The following is a 24140-nucleotide window of genomic DNA, read 5'->3' on the forward strand; positions in this document are numbered from 1 at the left end:
GTGGACGCCAGCTCTCAAAAGCTTATTTTGCCAGTTCAAAATTGTTGAACTAAGGTCTTTGTCGCTGCCTTGTTGCGCAACAATCTCCTTAAACGGACGCAACCCTTGTGGGCAATTCTTAATGGTCCAAGACCCCTCTGCATCTGAAGAAGGCGGAGAACATCTCCTGAGCACAGCTTCTTTCTTTAATCTGCTCCTTCCTTCCCACCGGAGGAGAGTTGAGCTGCCTTCCCAAAGGGGCTTGATCCTGACATATCTGTGTGGAAACAGAGTTCGGAGTAATCATTTCCACTTTGAGCCAAACTTGCTTTTGCCCCGCCCCAGAGTGCTTGTCTCTATAGGATGGGAGGCTGGTTTAACTTGGAGGAGGCGGGATTTGTCCAGGTATATAAGCCAAGCCTCTGTCCTAGAAAGTAATCAGCAAAATATTCTCTGCCTGGGACCAGGAAGCCTGGTAAGTGACTGAAAGGCTGTGACTGAGTCATGGTGGTTTGTGGGTTTCCTAAGCTCTAGTGACCTCTTGTTCTTATTGTTGCTTCCTGACCACAAAGAAGCTTTTCTTTTGACTTCTGGGCTTGTTGCTAAAAAAATTGGGGGCTGGTTGCCAGAACTTTAATAAGGCTGCAATCCTTTGCCTTGTTATAAGGGGGGGGGGGGACTGCTCCTTTTCCCTTATGGGGTATCCAAGAGCCCATATAGAGTCCTTAAGTGGGTTCCGTATCGGAAGGGAAAATAACAGAGGCCAACCAGAGAATATTGAGAAGCAAAGTGGCTAGTAAGCCTGATCTTTATTAAACTGTTGCAACAGGGTCTTCACTCCCCGCACGCAGGAGGGAGGAGAAGCCTGAACAATGGTGCACGAACCCTTATATAGACTTTTGAAATTGCCCACCCTGTAGCCCAAGACCACCTCCCTAAAACATCCTACATACATCACAGAAGGAGGTGGTCCACAGCAGAGGAGGCAGTCTACATCAGAAATCCTGTCTGCCAGGATACCTGCTAATGCTCATTGATTGCATTACCTGGGCAGCCTGGTCATTCTTTTGTGATGGTTAATACTTTAGTTCCTGAGTCCCAGGTCACAGGCTCACCCTATTCATACACAAATACACCCTTAAGACAGGATTTATAACTGAAAAGACAATGGGAAGGCTTTCCCCATTTCCTTCCTCCCTGCAGTGAAATATTTGAGGTCAATTTGGGAGAGTCAAACTGGCTTCAGGATTGCTCTCCTGTACTATTTCAGACACATGGTTTATATACTTATGTATGTGTTTGCCTTGTACATTTATGAACATTTAATCTATATTTGAGACCTTAGAATTCTTTTAACTGCCTGCATCTGTTCCACTTGTGAGGAAGCTCTAACGATTGGCCCTAAAAACCCCCAATTATTTTTGTTATAATTTTTTGTTTACTGCATTTTATAGCCCATCTTTTCCTCCAAGGAGTTCAAGGTGGCTTAAATGATTCTCCGCTTCCTCATTTAATCCCCACAAAAACAGGTAGGCTAGGCTGGGAGGTAGCAATTGGCTTAAGAGAGCCTTCTTGGCTGAGTGGAAATTTGAACCCTGGTTTCCTAGATCCTATGCTCTAACCACTAGGCAATACTGGTTCTATATTGTGAACTTTAGAGCTTCTAGTTGTGGGCTTTAGAGCTTCTAGTTGTGGGCCAACATGGCTACCTTTACTTATTATGTCGTGTAGTGGCAGACCAGGACAGGGGAGGCCTGGGTTCTTCCTGGACACTGAGGTCCAGCACCGAGGGCCTTCTGGCAGTTCCCTCACTGTGAGAAGCCAAGTTACAGGGAACCAGGTAGAAGGCCTTCTCGGTAGTGGCACCCGCCCTGTGGAACACCCTCCCACCAGATGTCAAAGAGAACAACAACTAGCAGACTTTTAGAAGACATCTGAAGGCAGCCCTGTTTAGGGAAGCTTTTAATGTTTGATGTATCACAGTATTTTAATATTCTTTTGGAAGCCACCCAGAGTGGCTGGGGAAGCCCAGCCAGATGGGTGGGGTATAAATAATAAATTATTATTATTATTATTATTATTATTATTATTATTATTATTATTAGTTCAAATCCTTATTTAGTCATGGATGGGGTTTGCAGCCTGACCATGGGTTAGTTGCAACCTCTGAGCCTAGCAGAAATCAGCATGGTGTCCTGTAAATGTTATTGGGTTTCAGCCCTGGGAAATGACTTATCCTTTAAAAGTCAAGGAGCAGAAATGTCAATCTTAATAATAATAATAATAATAAATAAATAATATCATTTTTCATGTGTAAAATGGCTGTCTGCTAAAACACAATAACCTGACTGATTGACTGACCTACGGTTCCCATATTTCAAAAAGGTAAAAACTGGGACATCCTGAATATTCTGATTTTTTAAAAACTGATTTTTTGATTGACTTGCCTAAGATCCAGGACAAAGCGCCACCCACTTTTTGAAAGCTAAAAACTTCCATCACTAGCTTTTCTGTATTCTCCACTTGCCCTTTAGAGAACTCAAAAGAATGACTTAATGTCCCGTCCCGTCCCCCGCCTTCTCGATTATATGCCCTTTTTATAGTGCCTTGATTTGTGTTACGGAATTTTTATGATTTAGCAAGCTTGCTGTGTTTTAACATTTACTTACAATGACTGTGACATTTACTTTATAATTGCTTTTAAGGTAGTCTTATATAGAAACTTTAGTGTACTGAAATAATAATAATAATAAATTATTTATAGAAGCTGGTAACTTTGAAGTTTGCAAGTCTGTGGGCTAGTTGATGCAAGGATGTCTCTAGGCCTCGGTTGATCTCCTTTCCTATTTTGGCCGTTGAATGTACAGTAGTGCCCTGCAAGACGAATGCCTCGCAAGACGAAAAACTCGCTAGACGAAAGGGTTTTGCGATTTTTGACCTGCTTCGCAAGATGAATTTCCCTATGGGCTTGCTTCACAAGACAAAAACGTCTTGCAAGTTTGTTTCCTTTTTCTTAACACCGTTAATACAGTTGCGACTTCGAGGAGCAACTCATAGAACACGGTGTGGTAGCCTTTTTTGAAGTTTTTGGTGATTTTTGAAGCTTTTCCAAAACTTTTCCGACACCGTGCTTCGCAAGACAAAAAATTCGCTAGACGAAAAAACTCACGGAATGAATTAATTTCGTCTTGCGAGGCACCACTGTATGGCTTGGAAGCCTTAGGAAAGGGCTGGTGTGTGAATGAGATAGCATAATATAAATTCTCTCTGACTGTGACGTTTGATCCGTGGCCTCGCAGCGCATAGTTAAACTGTGGAACTCACTCCTGCAGGAGGCAGTAATGTTCACAGTCTGATGATTTGGAAAAAAAATAGGCAAATTCATGTAATCATAGAATTCTAGAGTTGCAAAGGGACCAGGGGCCATCTAGTCCAACCCCTTGCAATGCAGGAATTCTATGCATAGCCATCCATGGGTGGGCTCAAACCACAAACCTTCTGGTTGACCACCAGATTGAATTATGACTACAGTGGTACCTCGGGTTACATACGCTTCAGGTTACAAACTCCTCTAACCCAGAAATATTGCCTCCCATCAGATGTCAAGGAAATAAACAACTATCTGACTTTTAGAAGACATCTGAAGGCAGCCCTGTTTAGGGAAGTTTTTAATGTTTGCTGTTTTATTGTGTTTTTAATATTCTGTTGGGAGCCGCCCAGAGTGGCTGGGGGAACCCAGCCAGATGGGCGGGGTATAGATAAATTATTGTTACGTTACATTACGTTACGTTATGATTTTATTTTATCATCTCTGTGATTGGACTCAAATGCAATTCCATAAGAATACAATAACCTTACCTGGTCAGGCCAAAGGTCCATCTAGTCCAGTATCCTGTTCTTCAGTGACCAATTAAATGCCTCCAGGAAACTCACAAATGGGACCCGAGCACAACAGCGCTCTTTAACTCCTTGCAGTTCCCAACGACAGGTACCCAGGGACATCCTGAGAGCATTATTCTCCTCCATGACTTATCTAAACCTCTTGGAAACCCACCTGACTTGGTGGCCATTGCAACATCTCATGGGAGCAAATCCCATCCTCCTTGCTACGTGCTGTGTTCAGAAAACTTTTTTCTGACCTAGGTTTTCCAGCGTTCAGTCTCATTGGATGCCCCTGAGCTCTGGGATTATGGGGGGGGGGGGCATGACTTCTCCCTATCCGCCTTCTCACATTATGCACAACTATAAATTCAATTTTAAGCTGCAGTATATATGTGTGATGATCATAGCTGTCAACATTTCCCCTTTTTAAAGGGAAATTCCCTTATTCTGCATAGGATTCCTTGCAAGAAAAAGGAAAAGTTGACAGCTATGGTGATGATCTGTGTAGCGCATGAAATTTGCAGAACTCATGTACAGTGGTACCTCGGGCTAAGTACTTAATTCGTTTCGGAGGTCCGTTCTTAACCTGAAACTGTTCTTAACCTGAAGCACCACTTTAGCTAATGGGGCCTCCTGCTGCTGCCACGCCACCGGAGCCTGATTTCTGTTCTTATCCTGAAGCAAAGCCTGATTTCTGTTCTTATCCTGAAGCAAAGTTCTTAACCTGAAGCACTATTTCTGGGTTAGCGGAGTCTGTAACCTGAAGCGTATGTAACCTGAAGTGTATGTATTAGTTGTCACACATCAGGCAGAATGCTGGAGCTTTGGCCACCAAACTGCTCAAAACCTTCTGGGACATGGGGAGGATGAGTGCATCTCTTTCAACCGTGAGGACCAGAAACTTGCTATTAGTTCTTAGCACAAGAGCTGCAGTTCCAGCACTGCATTCTGTACTCTTATTCGTCGTGGAGTTTCATTTATTTTATTTATTTCATAAAATGCATGCACTGTCGGATTGTAAGAAGAAGGAGAACCTCAAAGCAGTTTGCAAGAAAGAGAAAACAATTGTATTCTCAATAAGAAAAAAATAGCAACGATAATACAGACTTCCAAAAAGTTAAAAGAACAAGAGACGAAAACGTGCGTCAACTTCACAAAGCTCTGGCTAGGCTTTTCTAAAGAGGAATGTTTTTGGCAGGCACCGAAAAGAGGACAGTGAAGGCCCCTGCCTGCTCTCAATAAGCAGGGAGTTCCAAAGTGTAGGTGCTGCCACACTAAAATATGCATTACTTACAACTGCAGAACAGGTATTACCGTATTTTTTTGCTCTATAAGACTCACTTTTTTCCTCCTAAAAAGTAAGGGGAAATGTGTGTGTGTCTTATGGAGCGAATGCAGGCTGCGCAGCTATCCCAGAAGCCAGAACATCAAGAGGGATTGCTGCTTTCACTGCGCAGTGATCCCTCTTGCTGTTCTGGCTTCTGAGAGTCAGAATATTTTTTTTCTTGTTTTCCTCCTCCAAAAACTATGTGCGTCTTGTGGTCTGGTGCGTCTTATAGAGTGAAAAATACGGTATGTGGCACCAGTCATTGCGCCAGTTCCACCGGTTGAAGTGGTTACAAAGTAAGGTGATCTCTCAGGCAGACTGGTCCCAAGCTGTTAAGGCCTTTATATACTCTTCCTTTATTTTTATTTCATTTTTTAAAAGGCAGCTGCCAATCAATATGTTTATATACAGTGGACAGATTAAGAATTGGAAGTTCTCTGAATCTTATCTTTTCTATCTCCTCTTTTAAGCTCTTTTCTTATTTCTCTAACTTTTTTTCTTTCTCTTTTTCATCATGTGATCTTATTCAGATTAACGCTGGATAAAAAAGACATTTGAAGTTTTGTATTTCTCCCTTATAAACTCTAATTAAACTTTTTTTTTAAAGGATGTTAGCGGAAGAGAGTTGTTGCTAAACCGGGGAGAATAGAGACAGTGAACATGTGATAGCATCTGGCTAAAGTTTGAGGAGTACAGAGTTCACGGCCATCTTGTGACGGGGAAGGAAAGAGCTGACGTCTTGAGGGTGGAGAAGGGATATTGAAGTCAAAGCCAGTGGTTGGCTCTAGTAATCTGGAGATGGGCATTCAGCTTTCTGGGGTGTAAACAGAAGCCTCATTCTTGCAAGGAGCTGGTGAGGGAATAACTCTCAGTCTGCACACTGTACCAACCTGAGACTGCAGGTAAGGACCGTAGGGCAGGTAGCTTGTTTTAGACTTAACAATCTTATAGCGAAGGCAGCGGACTCTCCTTCAATGGAGGTCTTTAAACAGAGGTCGGATGGCCATCTGTCAAGGATTCTTTAGTTGTGATTCCTGCCTTTCAGGGGGTTGGACTAGATGATCCTTGGGTCCCTTCCAACTAACTCTATGATTCGCCGCAACTTCAGATGATAATGTGCAGGACTGAATCTAGGTTTTTGTGGGCAAACTGTGCTCGGGCAGGGGCAGCGCTTTTGCACTACTGATTCCTGGCAGGGGAGGTTTAATCCAGTTTGCATTTGAAAGCAAACTTCCGCAGCTCAGTTTCCAAATTAATATGCTATGCAAGACATAGCTGCCCTTTGAAATTCGCCCACCTCTGAATTTTGCAATGTGATTCTTCAGCCTAGGAATAAGTACAAAAAGGCACATGCTGTGATAAATTGTGTGTGTGTGTGTGTGTGCGCGCGCGCGCGCGCGCAAATGCAATATTAGTGGAAATAGCATTTTAAATTGCTTTAGGAGAGTTTTATACAATAATGTTCCCCATTGCGTACAATAATGCTTTGCCTACAATAATGTGCATATTAACAGAAGTTGGCACGAAAATGCTGGTGAATCTTCATGATGATTCCCCCCCATTGCAAACTGAGATGAGAATGTGGAGGGCTGAATTAGGACTGGGAAAATGGGCAACTGGCTCCATCCGGTCTCACCTCTCCTCTGTGATTTTGTAGCTCTCCTCAGCTCTGGGACTCCAGATATGCTGTGTAGCCAAGTGCAGGAATGGCTGCTCGGGTAATTTGTGCCACAGTTCTGGACTAAGGGATTATCCACATTTAGCTTTTGCCCTGCTCTTTCCAGGCACAGGTCTGTGCTTAAAAGCTCCATGTCAGACTGGTTGGTTGGTTTGCCTAGGAAAACCCGCTCTTTAGTGCTCAATCAGAGCAAACGTCAATTCGATTTGTATGCAGACTGCAATTTGCTCCGATTGAGCTTTAAAGAGCAGGGTTTCATTGGAAATTTCTGGAGAGGGGGGAAAAAAGGATGCTTAGACATGGATCTTTAAAGCATGGGCTGTGCCTGGAAAGAGCGAAGGAATAAGCCCTATATGACCTTAGGATTCCTCCTTTTCCTAGGGAAAGGGTTATAGCTCAGTGGCAGAGCATCTACTTTGCACAAAGAAGGTTCCAGGTTCAATCCCCAGGTGGGGCTGGGAGGGACCCCCTGCCTCAAACCCCGGACAGCCTCTCCTAGCCCTTGTAGACAACACTCAGCTAAACAGTCCAATGGTTGGACTTGGTATAAAGCAGTTTCTCGCTTAAATCATCCCTTTATTCTGAAGCATGAGGACTAGAATCTTGCTTTGTTTTTAGAAGGGCCATAACCTAATGGTTGAACATCTGCTTTGTTCAATGTCCTAGGTTCAATCTGCAGCTATGCCTGGGAGCGTCCCCCTGCCTGAAGCCCTGGAGAGCCGCTGCCAGTCAGTGTAGACATTAATGAGCTAGATGGGCCAAGGGCTTCTAATTTAAAATCACCCCTTTATTTTAGAACCACGAGGAACTTATTTTATGCTATGACTTGGAGCATCAGAATTCGCATGCAGAAGGTCCCATCAGGTGGGACTGACAGAGACTCCTTGCATGAAACCCTGGAGAGCTGCTGCCAGTCAGTGTAGACATTACTGAGCTAGATGGGCCAATGGTTCATTCATTCATTCATTCATTCATTCAGGCTTTGTTGGCATAACAGGATCTGAGTCAGCGTGATGACTCTCCTTTCTCCCCACCCCCAGAATTGGGTGACGCTGCTCAGTGCCCAGCAATCTGGCCCGATTGCCCAACCGCTGCTGTTCCTTGCCACCTGACGCAACTGGACTGGTGAGGCTGGCAGACACTCTGTCCCTTTTGGCAGCCCCACCCTGTCCCTGTTCAAAGGGCAGACGAGGTTCTTTGCTTCTATAAACAGAGAGGGCACTGGGACAAAATCCAGTAGCGCTGGCAGAGCAGAGCAGCTGGTGAAAGTAAGTAAAAGGCCACGGGTGTTGCTTGACTTTGGGTTGTCTGTCAGCCTCATGCCAGACAGCAGAGCCAGTTATATTATTAAGGTGAAGAAGCTCAGAGGCAGAGCATCTGCCTTGCATGCAGAAGGGTCCCAGGTTCGAATCCTGGCATTTCCAGATCAGGCAGATTCCTATTTCATTCAGGTCTTTTCTTTTTAACCTTAAGGACTAGAAAGTTTATTTTTGGGGAACGGGTTTTATAGCTTACTGGGAAATAGAGCATCGGCTTTGTACAACAGGTTCAATCCTTAAGTCTCTCCATGTAGGTTGTGTGCCGGAAGATTCACCCCAGTACTTACTGGTTTGCACAATCTACAGGGGCCTATAGGCAGCCCTATTCAAAGATTTTAAGTCAGTCGATTGACAGATCGATTGGGTATCTGATTAACTTTTTATTAAGGAACAGGTCCATCTGTCTGCATTCCCCCCCCCCTTTCTGAAAAAGTGGCCCGTTCTGTCTTTAGAGCAACGAAAGTTGGGAGGGGTACTGAGTTAATTTTTTTCAGGGGAGCAAACTCTTTCTCTGCCAGATTGCCTGATTTTAACCACTATTTTAACTGTGTATTCTTCTTTTTTTAAAGGAAATACTTTTCAGATATATACATTTCACTGATTTTAGAATCATTTTGACATTTTAAAACTTGACTTCCTTCCCCCTCTTTCTGTGGTGACTTAAAATTATTTTTAATATCTTCTGCATATCCAAATTACTCATTAGCTTACTCATTTATTTATTTTCTTTCAAAATATACTGCAGGTTAGTACAATAACCCTGCCAGCATTTTTATCTGTTTACAATTTATCTGTAAACATTCAATAAACCATTTCCATTATTTTATAAAAAGTTTGTTATCTTGATTTCTTATTCTCCCGGTAAGTTTTGCGAAACTGTGTATTTTATTCTGAGCTTCAGCTACATACAAATAAACAGTTGGGGCTGGGAATGTCCCCTGCCTGAAACCCTGGAAAGCTGCTGCCAGTCAGTGTAGACAACACTGAACTAGATGGGCCAATGGGCTAACCCAGTACCAGGCAGCTTCCTGTTTACTTCATTTCTGTTGGGTTTTTTTTATAGAACCATAAGGACTAGAATCTTGATTTATTCTTAGTCAAAGGGTTGTAGCTCAATGGTAGAGCATCTGCTTTGCATTCAGGATTGAATGTTCCCTGCCTGAAACCCTTGAGAACAGCTGCCAGTCAGTGTAGACAACACTAAGCTTGATGAACTGCTGGTCTGACTCATTATAGGGCAGCTGCCAACATTTCTACTTGGGGCTGGAACATCATGTCCCTTCCCTCCCCAACCGCCCCAATTTATGAGCTGCTTTATCATGAGATTTCCACGTCCTTTCTGCAATTGGTGAGAACTCTTTGCTATACCAATAATCTCCTCCTTCTGGAATGCGCAGGTTAATTGGGGGTGCAAAGTTAGGGGCACAGCAGGCTGTCTTTCAACTGGGAAGGTCTAATTGCTGCCTTCTTTTGAACACTACACTCTAAAAACCTGCCCCACTAAAACACTGGATTGGCCTTGGTTTCTTTCCTTATACAGTCATACCTCAGGATAAATACGCTTCAGGTTGAGCACTTTCGGGTTGCGCTCTGCAGCAACCCAGAAGTAACAGAGCACGTTACTTCCGGGTTTCGCTGCTCGCGCATGCGCAGATGGTAAAAATGACATCATGCGCAGAAGCGGCGAAATGCGACCCGCGCATGCACAGACGCGTTGTCTGGTCTTACGTTCCGTTCGGGATCGAGGTACCACTCTATTACTCTATTTTTCCTGCTGCTCTGACTGAGATCTCCCTCTTTGGATTTACCATCTTGTGTACAGTGATACCTCGTGTTACATACGCTTCAGGTTACAGACTCCGTTAACCCAGAAATAGTACCTCGGGTTAAGAACTTTGCTTCAAGATGAGAACAGAAATTGGGTGGCAGCAGCGGCAGCAGGAGGCCCCATTAGCTAAAGTGGTGCTTCAGGTTAAGAACAGTTTCAGGTTAAGAACAGACCTTCGGAATGAATTAAGTTCTTAACCCAAGGTACCACTGTACTTGCTGAAACAAAAGGTCGCTGGGTTGGCCAACACCTTATGTTGGAGAAGAATTGCTTTTCAAATTGACGTCCTGTATTAATATGAATGTTAGGTCTACTGATTTTCATATTTATCTGTTTTCCCTTGGATGGCCCAAATAATATTTTGATACAGAGATGGCGGACCTCTTTTGCCTGGAGAATCACGCCTTTATCTCCCCATCCCTGTGGGCCAAGTTTGACAGGTGGGCAGGACCATCCACCTGTCCGTCATCTAACAGTATGATGACCCACGGTCATGGCTTTCCAGAAAGGATTCTGGGAACTGTGTTTTGTTAAGAGCTGTTCGAAGGCTCTTTCCCTCCCCAATCTTCAACCCCCGAGCTTAATACCAAGTTTAAAAGACGCCCATGAGAGGCAGCTTCCTACAGAATTATATTAACCAAGCTTTCTCTCTCCCTGCAGTTTGGACCAAAAACTTCACCCTTTCTCAAGGATGGACTACGCAAAGAAGTCTCTGTGCTTGCTTTCCCCTCGGTCCCTCACCAAGTAAGTACCTGCAGGGCAGTCCTCGTGACTGAGGGTGGTCAGCTGTGACTGCCTTGAGCAGGCAGGGGGGCTATAAATGTAATAATAAATGCATGCTAAAATGCTGGTGAATATTCATGATGACTTTAACTTCCTCCTCCTCCTTCACAATATTACCATCAACTTATTAATTGCCATATATATGTGTGTGTTTGTGTGTTTGTGTGTGTGTGTGTGTGTTTTGCAATTAAAGTTTACATTCAAATATGAGTTAACATCACAAAAATATAGGATTCTCTGAATCCTTGGACTTCCCTCCCCCCTCCCGCCCCGGTAGTTCTCTTGTTAGCTTCTTTCCGTTGCATCTTATATTATCCTCCATTTTTCTTTTTGAAAACCTCCATCATATCCTTAGTTCTTGTTACATTACAAGCATTGTTACAATCCTGCCAATGTTTTTAATTGTTTACAGTGTTCTCCAAGTTAAATTATAAATTTTCCCCATTCCATATTAAAGTTTTCATCTTCCTAGTTTCTGATTTTTCCCATCACTTTTGCCAATTCGGTGTAGTCCATCAACTTATTAATTGCCTTCTAAACAACCAACTCAAGGTGATTTACATGATGGGTTCTAACCTTTGCTTGGAGTAGATCCATTGGAATGAAAGCACTCAAGTTAGTCGTGCCCATTCAGTTTAATAGGTCTACTCTGAGTACAACAAACATTGGCTATCGTTCAATAACCTCCAACCAGTGCTGTGAGGTAGCTAGTGGCCCTTAAAACTGGGAACCAACTGAGAAACCAACATTTGATGGATTCCATCCATCCAGGTGTGTGTCAGCCAACGCTCCTCAAGCCCGGCCTTACCGAGTCAGCAACTGCGACCGCACCGTCCGCAAGGGGATCATGGCCGACAGCCTGAGGGATCTCCACGAGAAGGTGAGCGATTCTAGGAGCCCTCTGCCAGGAGCAAGGTGGGATGGGGCAAGGGGACAGGTGGAATTTGAACCCGGTGCTTTCTCTTTAGGTACGCAGTGCCCTACTCTTAGCAGGCAACATCTCCATTGTCCTGGATGAAGATGGCACCACCGTCGAGACAGAGGAGTTCTTCCAGACTCTGGAGGATGGGACGGTCTTGCTGGTGTTGACCAAAGGACAGACATGGCGCCCAGCCAAGGTAAGCCAGTGGGCTAAGCCCTCTACTGGTAGGACCTGGATAGGGGTTTCCATGGTGAACATGTTCTACTAGGCCAAAAGGTGTGTGCATAGACCTTTATCTCTCACGTGTAACGGGGTCACCAGCTTGGCACTCCTGAGGTCTTCCTCCCAGCGGCGTAGCTAGCTGCTTGGGTACCTAGCTACGCCTCTGGATTAGGCAGATTCATGGAGAAGAGGGCTGTCTGTGCTGGTCCTGTGGGTTACCCGAGAGGCGAGGTCCAAGTCTGGTCTGTGGTCAAAGGTGCAACGTGGAGGCAGTCCATAGTAGCTGAAGCTGGGTGCTGGGCAGGGAGCTGGGTGAAGTCAGGAACAGGCTTGCAAGCAGGGAGCCAGGGCGGGTCAGAAGCTCAGGCAGGATAGCAGGACAGGGTTCAGGCAGGAACTAGCAACCAACAATGTTCTTCCCAGGTCGCTTGGGAAACGAAGGGCACACTTTTTCTGTATCTTTGGCAAGGTGATCTGCAGAAAAGGGAGAGAGAGAAAGAGGTGATGCGGGGGGTATGGCAGCTGCTCAAAAATCCAAATATGCCCATAGGGCTCTAAAGGTTGGCGACACCTGGTCTAAGCAATGCAGATTCCTTCTAAAAGTAACTAGTAAAGGTAAAGGGACCCCTGACCATTAGGTCCGGTCGCGGACGACTCTGGGGTTGCAGCGCTCATCTTGCTTTACTGGCTGAGGGAGCTGGCTTACAGCTTCCGGGTCATGTGGCCAGCATGACTAAGCCACTTCTGGTGAACCAGAGCAGAGCATGGAAATGCCATTTACCTTCCCGCCGGACCGGTACCTATTTATCTACTTGCACTCTGACGTGCTTTCGAACTGCTAGGTTGGCAGGAGGAGGGACCGAGCAACGGGAGCTCACCCCACAGCGCCACCTGTGTCCCTCTAAAAGTAACTATTTAGGGCCAAAGTTGGTCCATTTTCTTTCCTGACTTTGGATTAAGCAAATGATGTTTACTCCTGCTGCTGCTATTTTAATGTGCACAACATGTTTAGACTACTGCAATGCTTTACATATGGGGCTGCCCTTGGACACTTCACTGGTACACTTTTAGGTATACAGGGCCTATTGTAAGCCTACTTTTCTTTTTGTTTCCTGGCAGACGGCAGGCTACCAGCTCTCCCTGTCCCACAAGCCCCGGCGCAGGATTGACGTGGCCTGTGTAACCTTTGACCTCTACAAGACCGACCCTCGGGACTTCATTGGCTGCCTGAATGTCAAGGCCACGCTCTATGGGACGTACAGCATGTCTTATGATGTACAGTGCTATGGGGCCAAGAGGATAATGATGTGAGTATCAGTCTGTCTCTCAGCTCAGCTGAATTAGACCTACCTGATGGAGGAGAAATTCAATACAGTTCACATTAAAGACAAACCTATCTAATTCACACTTCTGGAACTGAAATGTGTGGACCGAAATGTGGTCTTTCTGCAAAATTCACACTTTTTGTAGTCCTGTCCTCCAGCCAAGCAATGTGTAAAAAGAAGGGGGGGGGGAATAGCATATGACTAGGGTAAGGTCTGCCTAAAAATGCATATAATACTGAAAATGGGAAAATCACATTGCAAACATCTGTATGCTGGGCAAAATTGCAAATAAGCTCCTGTATATAAAAAGAAATTCACTGATGGATTTTCATGAGGACCCTTTTAAAAAAATGCAAAATAATGTGAAATTTGGAGAATTGAAGACTGGGATAAATAAGAAACTGTGATAGTTGGGTTCACCCATTGATGTGGGTATTAACTGTTTTGGAGACAACTTGCTTTTAGATTCCAATTTTATATTGCATTCCCCCCCTTAACAGGGGGCTCAAGTTGCATCCACACATCAGATCACATTACTATAAAGCGAGTGACCATTATCTTGTGGAAACACTTGAGCTATCAGTAAAATGCACTGCCCCTTCCCAATTTTTAGCCAAATCATTGTCGTCCTGTAGCATTTCAGAAAACCAGTAGCTAATGGGAATATAGCCGCTGCCACCACATCAAGCATGGGTCAATCATCGAAGACAGTGGCATTGCCTTCCCTGCCCAGTTGCAAAAATAGATTTGCCCTTGAATCATAAAACTCTGTCCTGAGCATGCATACCCAGGGACAGAGGAAGGGGTGTGTGGTGGGGGTGGGCCGCCCCGGCTGTCACCACTGAGGGGGGTGATAAAATGTCGGGCGGCACTCACCGTGGGGCCTGCAGCACGCCCGAGCCACATGTCTCTCCCGGGAGTGATGTGGTGGTTTGGCCGCCCGCAAGCTCTGCTCTGCCCCAAATGGTCCACCCGCCGCCTCCCCCTCAGCTGTAGGGCGACTGAGTTGGAGGAGGCAGGCATACTCCTTGGAAGAAGAAGAGAAGAGGACTTTGGATTTGATATCCCACTTTATCACTACCCTAAGGAGTCTCAAAGGGACGCGGGTGGCACTGTGGGTTAAACCACAGAGCCTAGGACTTGCGATCAGAAGGTCGGCGGTTCGAATCCTCGCGACGGGGTGAGCTCCCGTTGCTCGGTCCCTCCTCCTGCCAACCTAGCAGTTCGAAAGCACGTCAAAGTGCAAGTAGATAAATAGGTACTGCTCCAATGGGAAGGTAAACGGCGTTTCCGTGTGCTGCTCTGGTTCGCGAGAAGTGACTTAGTCATGCTGGCCACATGACCCGGAAGCTGTATGCCGGATCCCTTGGCCAATAAAGTGAGATGAGCACCGCAACCCCAGAGTCGGTCATGACTAGACCTAATGGTCAGGGGTCCCTTTACCTTTACCTTAAAGGAGTCTCAAGGTGGCTAAGAATCTCCTTTCCCTTTCTCCCTCACAACAAACACTCTGTGAGGTGAGTGAGGCTGAGAGATTTCAGAGAAGTGTGACTAGCCCAAGGTCACCCAGCAGCTGCATGTGGAGGAGCAGGGAAGCAAACCCAGTTCACCAGATTACGAGTCCACCGCTCTTAACCACTACACCACACTGGGCCCATGGAGAGTCCTGCTCTGGATCACCCTGCCCCATGGGCAGCTGGCCCTGCCCCTGGGCGCAGGGCACGCGTGCCACCCCAGGTGCCCGATCGGCTTCCTCCACCACTGTGCATACCCGCTCAGAATACTGATAGATCTCTCCTGTTCAGAATCCTACCTGAATGCAAGTCGAATCTTTGACAAGGCTCCTCTCTCTCTCCCCCACCCCCCAGGGAAGCTCTACGCTGGACCCTCTTCACCATGCAAGCGACGGGTCACGTGTTGCTCGGCACGTCCTGTTACATGCAGCAGTTGCTGGATGCCACCGAGGAGCCAAAGGAGGAAAATGCGTCGCCTCGGTGCCTCCTGCAGTCCCCTCCCACCAGGAAGATGCTGCAGTGATGGTTGGGGAGAATCTTGTCTGCCACTGACTTTCATGCTGAGACTTTTGACATCCCCTGCACAATGTAGCCACGAGGTCTAAGGTGTTGTAGGAAGGAGCACGAACATTCACGCCCCTGCCTGGCCCTCGGGCAGAGACTGCTGGGGATCCGGGAAGTCTCACTGCTGCTGTATTATTTAACCGCACTCTAATTTATATTACTCTTTAATGGGATATTATCATTGCCATAACTCCCAGGCGGAAGCTGGTTGCCGGGCAGAGCCCAGCCTCCCCTTCACCTCCATGTATTTATTTTAGATATGGGATTTTAGCCTGCATGGTGGCAAGTCTTGTTCACGTGGGCTTGTTTTGCATTGTTAATAAATATTGCATTAAAAAGGATTTTCTTAAACCGCCTGTTTCCTCCCAGATGTATGGTGTGAATGTGGCCTTGGTGTCCTCCAGATTGTTTTGGTCCACAACAGCCTTCATCCATGGCTAGGCATGGAAGGATCTGTCAATTTCACTTCTCCGTTTTGCTTCTTTCCTAATCCATACATTCAGTTCTCTATATTTCTTCAGCGATTTGCTGATTTCTTCCTTTAAAAAGATCCTCCTGGAATTTCTTCAGTGTTTTAGTACAAATTACTGCTAATAAACACTTCTTCTTTTTTTACTAATGCACACATTTTATTTTCATACATAAATGTGTACACACATGCACACACACACACATTTAGGATGTGGGCATCTCTGTCAAGTCTAAGCTGCTGAGCCTCTTGGGCTTGCTGACCAGAAGGCCGACAGTTCAAATCCCCATGACTGGGTGAGTTCCCATCACTCTGTCCCTTATCTTGCCAACCTAGCAGTTTGAAAGCACACCAGTGCAAGTAGAAAAATAGGTACCGCTGTGGCAGGAAGGTAAATGGTGTTTCCGTGTGCTCTGGTTTCCATCATGGTGTTCCGTCGTGCCAGAAGTGATTTAGTCATGCTGGCCACATGACCTGGAAAGCTGTCTGTGGACAAATGCTGGCTCCCTTGGCCTGAAAGCAAGATGAGCGCCGCAACCCTATAGTTGCCTTTGACTGGACTTAACCAGGGGTCATATTATATATACATATGCTTTCCCCAATATAGCTCAGGGTTGGTTCTCAAGTTGCAGGAAGTGCAAATCTGATGCTGTTGTAGATGCAAACTGAATTTTCCCCTCATCTCTGGGGGTGGTGTGAGTTGCAGTCCACCAAGATCTGGAGGGGGCACACATTGGCTTCCTCCATTTCCCTGCATTAAATGTTTGCTCTCTGGTGTGATCAGGGAGGAGTTAGGGATGGGTCACTTCATATTTCTGATCTCTGGTCTCTTTGTATTTGACCTAATAAGTAAAGAGGGTGTATATTTCACTTCCCTCCATTTCTCATTTTACCTAAAATAAAAAAATTCCTTCCAGTAGCACCTTAAAGACCAACTAAGTTAGTTCTTGGTATGAGCTTTCGTGTGCATGCACACTTCTTCAGATACACTGAAACAGAAGTTGCCAGATCCTTCTATATAGTGATAAGGTGGGGAGGGGTATTACTCAGAAGGGTGGTGGGAATGGGAGATTGGCAGATAGCTGAGATGAGCCTGTTGACGACTCTTAACGACTGCAATAGGTCTTACAGGAAAAGGCAAGGGGTGAGAAGGTGAAAAATGGCTTAGTCATGTATAATGAGATAAGAATCCAGTGTCTTTGTTCAGACCAGGTCTCTCCATGGTTTTAAGTTTGGTAATGAGTTGCAATTCAGCAGCTTCTCTTTCCAGTCTATTTCTGAAATTCCTTTGTAGTAAAACAGCTACTTTGAGATCTTGTATTTTACCTAAACATTTAAGTTCAGTTGCAGATCACTTTGCATTAAAAAACCCAAACAACCTCTGCGCACATTAATTTTTTCAAGCAGTTTCCACAAACAGAACACATTTTTTAACTTTTTTGTCGTAGGTCATCAAAAAACATTGATGGAACCTCTTTTAGCCTTTATCTTACATCCACCCTGGACATTTAAAGTACATTTATAACACTTTAACAGTCAGGGTTTCTCCCACCAAACTTCCCTGGGAACTATAGTTTGCCCCTTCACAGAGCTACAATTCCCAGCACCCTTAACAAACTACAGTCCTCTGGATTCTAAAGCCAAACACTTCACACATCCAGTGTGGATGTGACTTTAGTTTACAGACCATAAAAAAGTCCTGCTTTAGCAAAAGACAAACTGGAGAAAAGTTCAGGTCCTGTTGCTCTTAGCCGTTGCACCATGATACACAGAGCTGTGATTGCTCCATCTCTAAGTTAGTGATGAAGCCAGCTATGTTAGAGAGGCAGCCTTACACCAGCTTCTTCCCCTAGGAAATGTGTGCAGCAATTATCCTCTGGCACAGATAATGAAATATAGAACCTATTTATGTCAGGGTAAGTGCAATGTGCCCAACATGCAAAGCCAAAAAGAAACAAACAAAAACAAATAAGTTACATTTGTTCTGTTTTGCTTCATTTAGAGGTATTTAAGGATGCTCAAAGGGACGCGGGTGGAGCTGTGGGTAAAAGCCTCAGCGCCTAGGGCGTGCCGATCGAAAGGTTTCCGTGTGCTGTGCTGGCTCGCCAGATGCAGCTTTGTCACGCTGGCCACGTGACCCGGAAGTGTCTCCGGACAGCGCTGGCTCCAGGCCTCTTAAGTGAGATGGGCGCACAACCCCAGAGTCGGACACGACTGGCCCGTACGGGCAGGGGTACCTTTACCTTTCCCTTTTAAGGATGCTCAAAGGGACGCAGGTGGCACTGTGGGTTAAACTACAGAGCCTAGGACTTGCTGATCAGAAGGTCAGCAGTTCGAATCCCTGCGACAGGGTGAGCTCCCATTGCTCGGTCCTTGCTCCTGCCAACCTAGCAGTTCAAAAGCACGTCAAAGTGCAAGTAGATAAATAGGTACTGCTCCAGCGGGAAGGTAAACGGCGTTTCCGTGCGCTGCTCTGGTTCGCCAGAAGTGGCTTAGTCATGCTGGCCACATGACCTGGAAGCTGTATGCCGGCTCCCTCGGCCAATAAAGCGAGATGAGCGCCGCAACCCCAGAGTCGGTCACGACTGGACCTAATGGTCAGGGGTCCCTTTACCTTTAAGGATGCTCAATGATTGGGGTGTTTTCCCCCTGCTTGCAAAATGCAAGCTGTGCAAGTTTGTTTTGAAAGCTCCCAGAAAGAGTTGTACAAGCTAGGCAGTTGCTGGCAGCCGACAGTTGAGTTGATGGGCAGTCTGGGAAAAGGAATTTAACTGGCTCTGCCTTGAGAGCTTGATGGCCTTTCAGAAATGTTTGTAACTACCTGAAATTGCAAGAGTGATTTTGACTCTGCTCTCTATTGATTGTGTAAGTGTGTGTATTCATTTTGCAGGCCTCTCGTGTCTCGCCCCCGACCCACCCACCCACACCCCATTTCCAGAGCAAGCTGAGCCTTTCCATGTCAGGGAAGATGCAGTGATGAAAACACCTGGAACAAACCAGTGGGGAGCGGCAACAAAATATTGCAGCATATCCCCTTCTCTCCTGTTTGGGGCTCAGGCACACTGAACAGGGGCCTTCCAGTGCTGTTTGGAGGCTCTCCTGAAGCTTTCACACACCTTTGCTATATCCCAGGGACTGGGAACTGGATTCCACCAGTGGGCCGGATCCCTCAGCCTCCCACCTTCAGTGGGCTGGACCACCAACCTCTCAAAAGTTGGAAGGAGATTGCTGCAGCAGCTGGTGGGTGGGTTGCAGTCACCCCATAAGCATCACAGCCAAGTGAGGAATTGAACTCCCAGGTTCTAGTCCAAATAATAATAATAATAATAATAATAATAATAATAATAATAATACATTTATTATTTATACCCCACCCATCTAGCTGGGTTTCCCCAGCCACTCTGGGTGGCTACCAACAGAATACAGTCATACCTCGGGTTACATACGCTTCAGGTTACAGACTACGCTAACCCAGAAATAGTGCTTCAGGTTAAGAACTTTGCTTCAGGATGAGAACAGAAATCATGCTCTGGCGGCGCGGCGGCAGCAGGAGGCCCCATTAGCTAAAGTGGTGCTTCAGGTTAAGAACAGTTTCAGATTAAGTACAGACCTCCGGAACGAATTAAGTACTTAACCCGAGGTACCACTGTATTAAAATACAATAACCTATTAAACATTAAAAGCTTCCCTAAACAAGGCTGCCTTCAGATGTCTTCTAAAAGTCAGATAGTTGTTTATTTCCTTGACATCTGATGGGAGGGCGTTCCACAGGGTGGCGCCACTACCGAGAAGGCCCTTTGCCTGGTTCCCTGTAGCCTCACTTCTCGCAATGAGGGAACCGCCAGAAGGCCCTCGGAGCTGGACCTCAGTGTTCGGGCAGAACGATGCGGGTGGAGACTCTCCTTCAGGTATACTGGGCCGAGGCTATTTCTCACTAATCACTATGCCACACTAGCTCTTTAACTATGCACAGTCTGAAGAAGTCCTTTCAGCATGGATCAAAGAACCTTCCAACACTTGGCCTCATTGGCAGCCCATGAGTTATAGTGTTATGGCTATAGCCGTATTTTTTGCACCATAACACTCACTTTTTTCCTCCTAGAAAGTAAGGGGAAATGTCTGTGCGTGTTATGGAGGGAATGCCTATGGGTGGCATGCCTACGGATTTTCCTCCTCTAAAAACTACGTGCGTGTTATGGTCGGGTGCGTGTTATAGAGCGAAAAATACGGTAACTATCACTATAACGCGGGTGGCGCTGCGGTCTAAACCACGGGCCTAGTAGTCCTCATAAGAGAGCTGTTCCTGGAGGAAGGACCGTGAGGGGAGAGATTTCTTCCACCTGCCTTGCTCCACCCTCTAGTCTCTTCTTCTCAGTTTGTATTGTATTATTTTATGCACTGTGGCTTGCCGTTGTTTTAGTGATTGTAGTTTACAAATTATTTATTGCAATTGTTAAGAGTGAATATCTGTTTAATTATTATATGCTGATATTAGTCTATATTATTGTTGAATTACTTTTTTGATGTAGGTTGCCTATTTTAAAGTTGTTTCATTATCTCATTTTTGTATTGCATTAGATTGTTGTAAGGTGTACATTCTTTGTTTCTTCCGCTTGTAAACCACCTTGAGTACTGTAATATAGAAAGATGGTATACAAATTAAAAGTGATGGTGATGTTGAGCTTGCCGATCAGAAGGTTGGTGGTTCGAATCCCCACGATGGGGTGAGCTCCTGTTGCTCTGTCCGAGCTTCTGACAACCTAGCAATTTGAAAGCATACCAGTGGTATGAGAGCCAGTGTGGTGAAGTGGTTAAGAGCGGTGGACTCGTAATCTGGTGAACCGGGTTCACTTCCTCACTCCTCCACATGCAGCTGCTGGGTGACCTTGGGCTAGTCACACTTCTCTGAAGTCTCTCAGCCCCACTCACCTCACAGAGTGTTTGTTGCGGGGGAGGAAGGGAAAGGAGATGGTTAGCTGCTTTGAGACTCCTTTAGGGGATTGAAAGGTGGGATATCAAGTCCAAACTCTTCTTCTTCTAAATAGGTACCACTGTGGCGGGAAGGAAAACAGCGTTTCTGTGTGCTCTGGCTTCCGTCACAGTGTCCCGTTGCGCCAGAAGCGGTTTAGTCATGCTGGTCACATGACCCAGAAAGCTGTCTGTGGACAGACGCCAGCTCCCTTGGCCTGAAAGTGAAATGAATTGCCGCAACCCCATAGTCATCTTTGACTGGCCTTAACCATCCAGGGGTCCTTTATCTTTTTACCTAGTGTTATGAGAGATGAGAAAAACTTTCCCCTATCCACTTTTCTCCATCCTATATAGGATTTTATAAATTTCTATCATGTTGCTTCACCTTTCCTCTAAACCAGTGTTTCCCAAACTTGAGTCTCCAGCTATTTTCTTGCTAGCTAGGGATGATGGGAGTTGTATTCCCAAAACAGCTGGAGACCCAAGTTTGGGAGACCCTGATCTAAACTAAAAAAAACCCAAAATGCTGCACTCTGCTGATTGTTTGGATTACCCTTTTCCAAATCTACAGTATCTTTTTGAGGGGAGGTGACCAGAGGTCTGGACAGGCAGATTTGAGCCTGGAGACTGAGGTTGTCTGCCCTTCCTCTGGTAAGCCATCTCATGATACAAGAAGATGCGAGCTTTCACTTTGCACAGGATATCTCCTTCAGACAGAGTGTCTTCCCAGCTTTCACCTGGCTTCATCAGCGTTCTCCTTCAAGGACATCCTTACTGATTTCCAGTAGAGCTACTTGCCCCCCGAGGAGAACAGAGTCAGGACTTCTCTTTCGAACAGGAAGACAGCACTTCCCACACATTTCAGGAAGTGTGAGTAACATTCATTAGCACCCAGGGTTGGAAGTAGCTTAGCGGGACAAGGCAGAGGCACTGGCAAGATTAAAAATCACTCTCAACCCTGCCACCAACCTTACGCTGCCCGTTATCCACAGTGGCTTTAATTAACAGCTACCCTCAGATCCTTCCAGCATCTCAAATGCCTTGGAGGTCCTGGAGAGATGGAGCCCAACAATAGCAAAGCTCTTTCTGGTTCTTTCGTGCCACACAAGAAATGGTGTCTAGAAAACCTAATGCAACCTTTGGCTACTTGGTGCCCACCAGATATTTTGGACTACAACTCCAGCAGAACCCCAACCAGTGTGGTTTACTTCTTGAGTAGGGCTGGGCTGGGCAATTGCAGAGCAAGCTAAGAATCAACAGCAGGAGGCAGAGCTAATACAGATGAAGCTGATGACTGAAGGGTCAAGGAAACAAACTTGGGAAATACGAAAGTCTGGGCCCAGGATAAGGAAACTGGCCCTCTGAATGTTGATGAACTCCAACTCCCATCATTCACCCATAGCCACAGATCTCCCATTCTGGGTCTACTCCATTTCATGTCTTCTATCCAGAAGCAAAATAACACTTCAGAGGCATCTAATACAGATATCCAAACACTCAAGGGATATTCAAGTGTCCCTATTTTCCAAGCGCAGTCCCAGATTTGCATAAGCCGTCCCGGTTTCTGATTTGGTCCTGGAATGTCCCACTTTTCCTTAAGACGTCCCTATTTTCATCAGAGAAATGGTGTGGAGTTATGCAACCCCCAAGCCAAGGAGATAAGTAACTATACAGCTTTAGAAGACATCTGAAGGCAGCCCTGTATAATAGGGAAGATTTTTTTACTATGTTTTTATATATGTTGGAAACTGCCTAGAGTGGCTGGGGCAACCCAGTCAGATGGATGGGGTATAAATGTTGTTGTTGAATAGGTAAAGGTAAAGGGACCCCTGACCGTTAGGTCCAGTCGTGGACGACTCTGGGGTTGCGGCGCTCATCTCACTTTATTGGCTGAGGGAGCCGGCATACAGCTTCCGGGTCATGTGGCCAGCATGACTAAGCCGCTTCTGGCGAACCAGAGCAGCGCACGGAAACACCACCAGAGCAGTACCTATTTATCTACTTGCACTTCATGCTTTTGAACTGCTAGGTTGGCAGGAGCAGGGACCGAGCAACAGGAGCTCACCCCGTCGCGGGGATTTGAACCATCAACCTTCTGATCTGCAAGCCCTAGGCTCTGTGGTTTAACCCACAGCGCCACCAGCGTTGTTGTTGTTGAATAGGACATCCCTATATTGGAGGGTATTATCAGGGCATTCATGCCGTCTGATTCACTCCCAAGCAGTGCCAAACAATGGTAAAAGCCCCCCTGCAACGTTTTGTTGTGAAAACCCCTCATTTCATGCCGCCCCTCAAAATGAGCCCTCGGTGCTCTAACCTGCGGAGTCATGGTTTCAACGAAAACCCAACATCGTCCGATTCACTCCCCAAATGGTGCCAAATGCAGGAAAAAGGCCCTGTGCCATGTTTGGTGGAGTAAACCCCTCATTTCACAGCGCCCCACAAAATGAGCCCTCGACCCTCTAACAAAACGATCCCTCTGTGCCCTAACCGGCAAAGTCACGCTTTTGCCGAAAACCCAAAGTCATCCGATTCACCCCCAAGTGGAGCCAAACAATGGTAAAAGCCCCCCTGCAACGTTTTGTGGTGAAAACCCCTGATTTCACAGCGCCCTATAAAATGAGCCCCCGGCGCCCTAACCCTCAGGGTCACATTTCCCCCCAAAACACGACATGGTCCAGTTCACTCACAAGTGGCAAATGGTATCTTGGTATCTGCACTCGCATCTGCCTTCATCACTCCCCACTCCAGGGAGACATTAGGAACAGCTGTGAGCAGCCAACAGGTTAAAGGAGACCGCATCCATCCCACGGTGTCTGAGTGCTGATTGCACAGGTGTGTCCCCGCTGAAGCAATTAATTGAGTGAAACGTGAAGCTAATTTTAGCGTGTTTATACAAAACAACAGCTCTCAGATGAGGAGAGAGAGGTAATACGCAGGCAGCGTTCTAGCTGGGCAGTGATGGAGCTGAGGTCATTAACAGAGGAAAAGGAGGAAGAGATAGGTTGAGCTGTGGTGGCTTGTGCCCATTGGGACTGGTAGGGCGGGAGGCTGGGAGTCCAACAGTAGGTGGCGCCACCATCAATGACAGTCTGAGCCAACTAATGATAAGACAATCATCTATTAATGATGATGATGATGATGATTTATTATTTATACCCCGCCCATCTGGCTGGGTTTCTCCAGCCACTCTGGGCAGCTTCCAACAGAATATTTAAATACAATAACCTATTAAACGTTAAAAGCTTTCCTAAACAGGACTGCCTTCAGATGTCTCCTAAAAATCTGGTAATTGTTTTTCTCTTTGACATCTGGTGGGAGGGCATTCCACAGGGCAGGTGCCACTACCGAGAAGGC

The 24140-nt window shown here is 46.0% G+C and overlaps 1 protein-coding gene across 7 annotated transcripts; it reads left to right on the forward strand.

The window, feature by feature from the left end:
• Nucleotides 1-417: 417 nt before the first annotated feature.
• On the forward strand, nt 418-15694 carry CIDEC (cell death inducing DFFA like effector c). 7 transcript variants are annotated; one of them, XM_083478910.1, is made up of 7 exons: nt 5932-6090; nt 7663-7730; nt 10674-10757; nt 11568-11676; nt 11765-11914; nt 13060-13247; nt 15134-15694. In XM_083478910.1, exons 3-7 carry the CDS (start codon nt 10705-10707, stop codon nt 15300-15302), a joined length of 669 nt encoding a protein of 222 aa, XP_083335036.1. In that variant the 5' UTR covers nt 5932-6090; nt 7663-7730; nt 10674-10704; the 3' UTR covers nt 15303-15694. The 7 variants fall into 7 exon arrangements, with proteins under 7 accessions (XP_083335035.1, XP_083335038.1, XP_083335033.1 ...); XM_083478909.1 differs by lacking the exons at nt 5932-6090; nt 7663-7730 and adding an exon at nt 418-454; XM_083478912.1 differs by lacking the exons at nt 5932-6090; nt 7663-7730 and adding an exon at nt 3862-3967.
• The last annotated feature ends 8446 nt before the right edge of the window (nt 15695-24140 follow it).

Source organism: Podarcis liolepis (assembly GCF_965112155.1).
Source record: "Podarcis liolepis genome assembly, chromosome: 15".
Classification (NCBI taxonomy): Eukaryota; Metazoa; Chordata; class Lepidosauria; order Squamata; family Lacertidae; genus Podarcis; species Podarcis liolepis.

What these genes read in the sequence shown, in the direction of transcription:
- CIDEC (XM_083478909.1), top strand. Translation starts at nt 10,705, where the DNA reads ATGGACTACGCAAAGAAGTCTCTGTGCTTGCTTTCCCCTCGGTCCCTC. An exon ending in TGAGGGATCTCCACGAGAAG is followed by an intron (nt 11,677 to 11,764) that starts GTGAGCGATTCT and finishes CTTTCTCTTTAG; the next exon opens with GTACGCAGTGCCCTACTCTT. An exon ending in GGGGCCAAGAGGATAATGAT is followed by an intron (nt 13,248 to 15,133) that starts GTGAGTATCAGT and finishes CCCACCCCCCAG; the next exon opens with GGAAGCTCTACGCTGGACCC.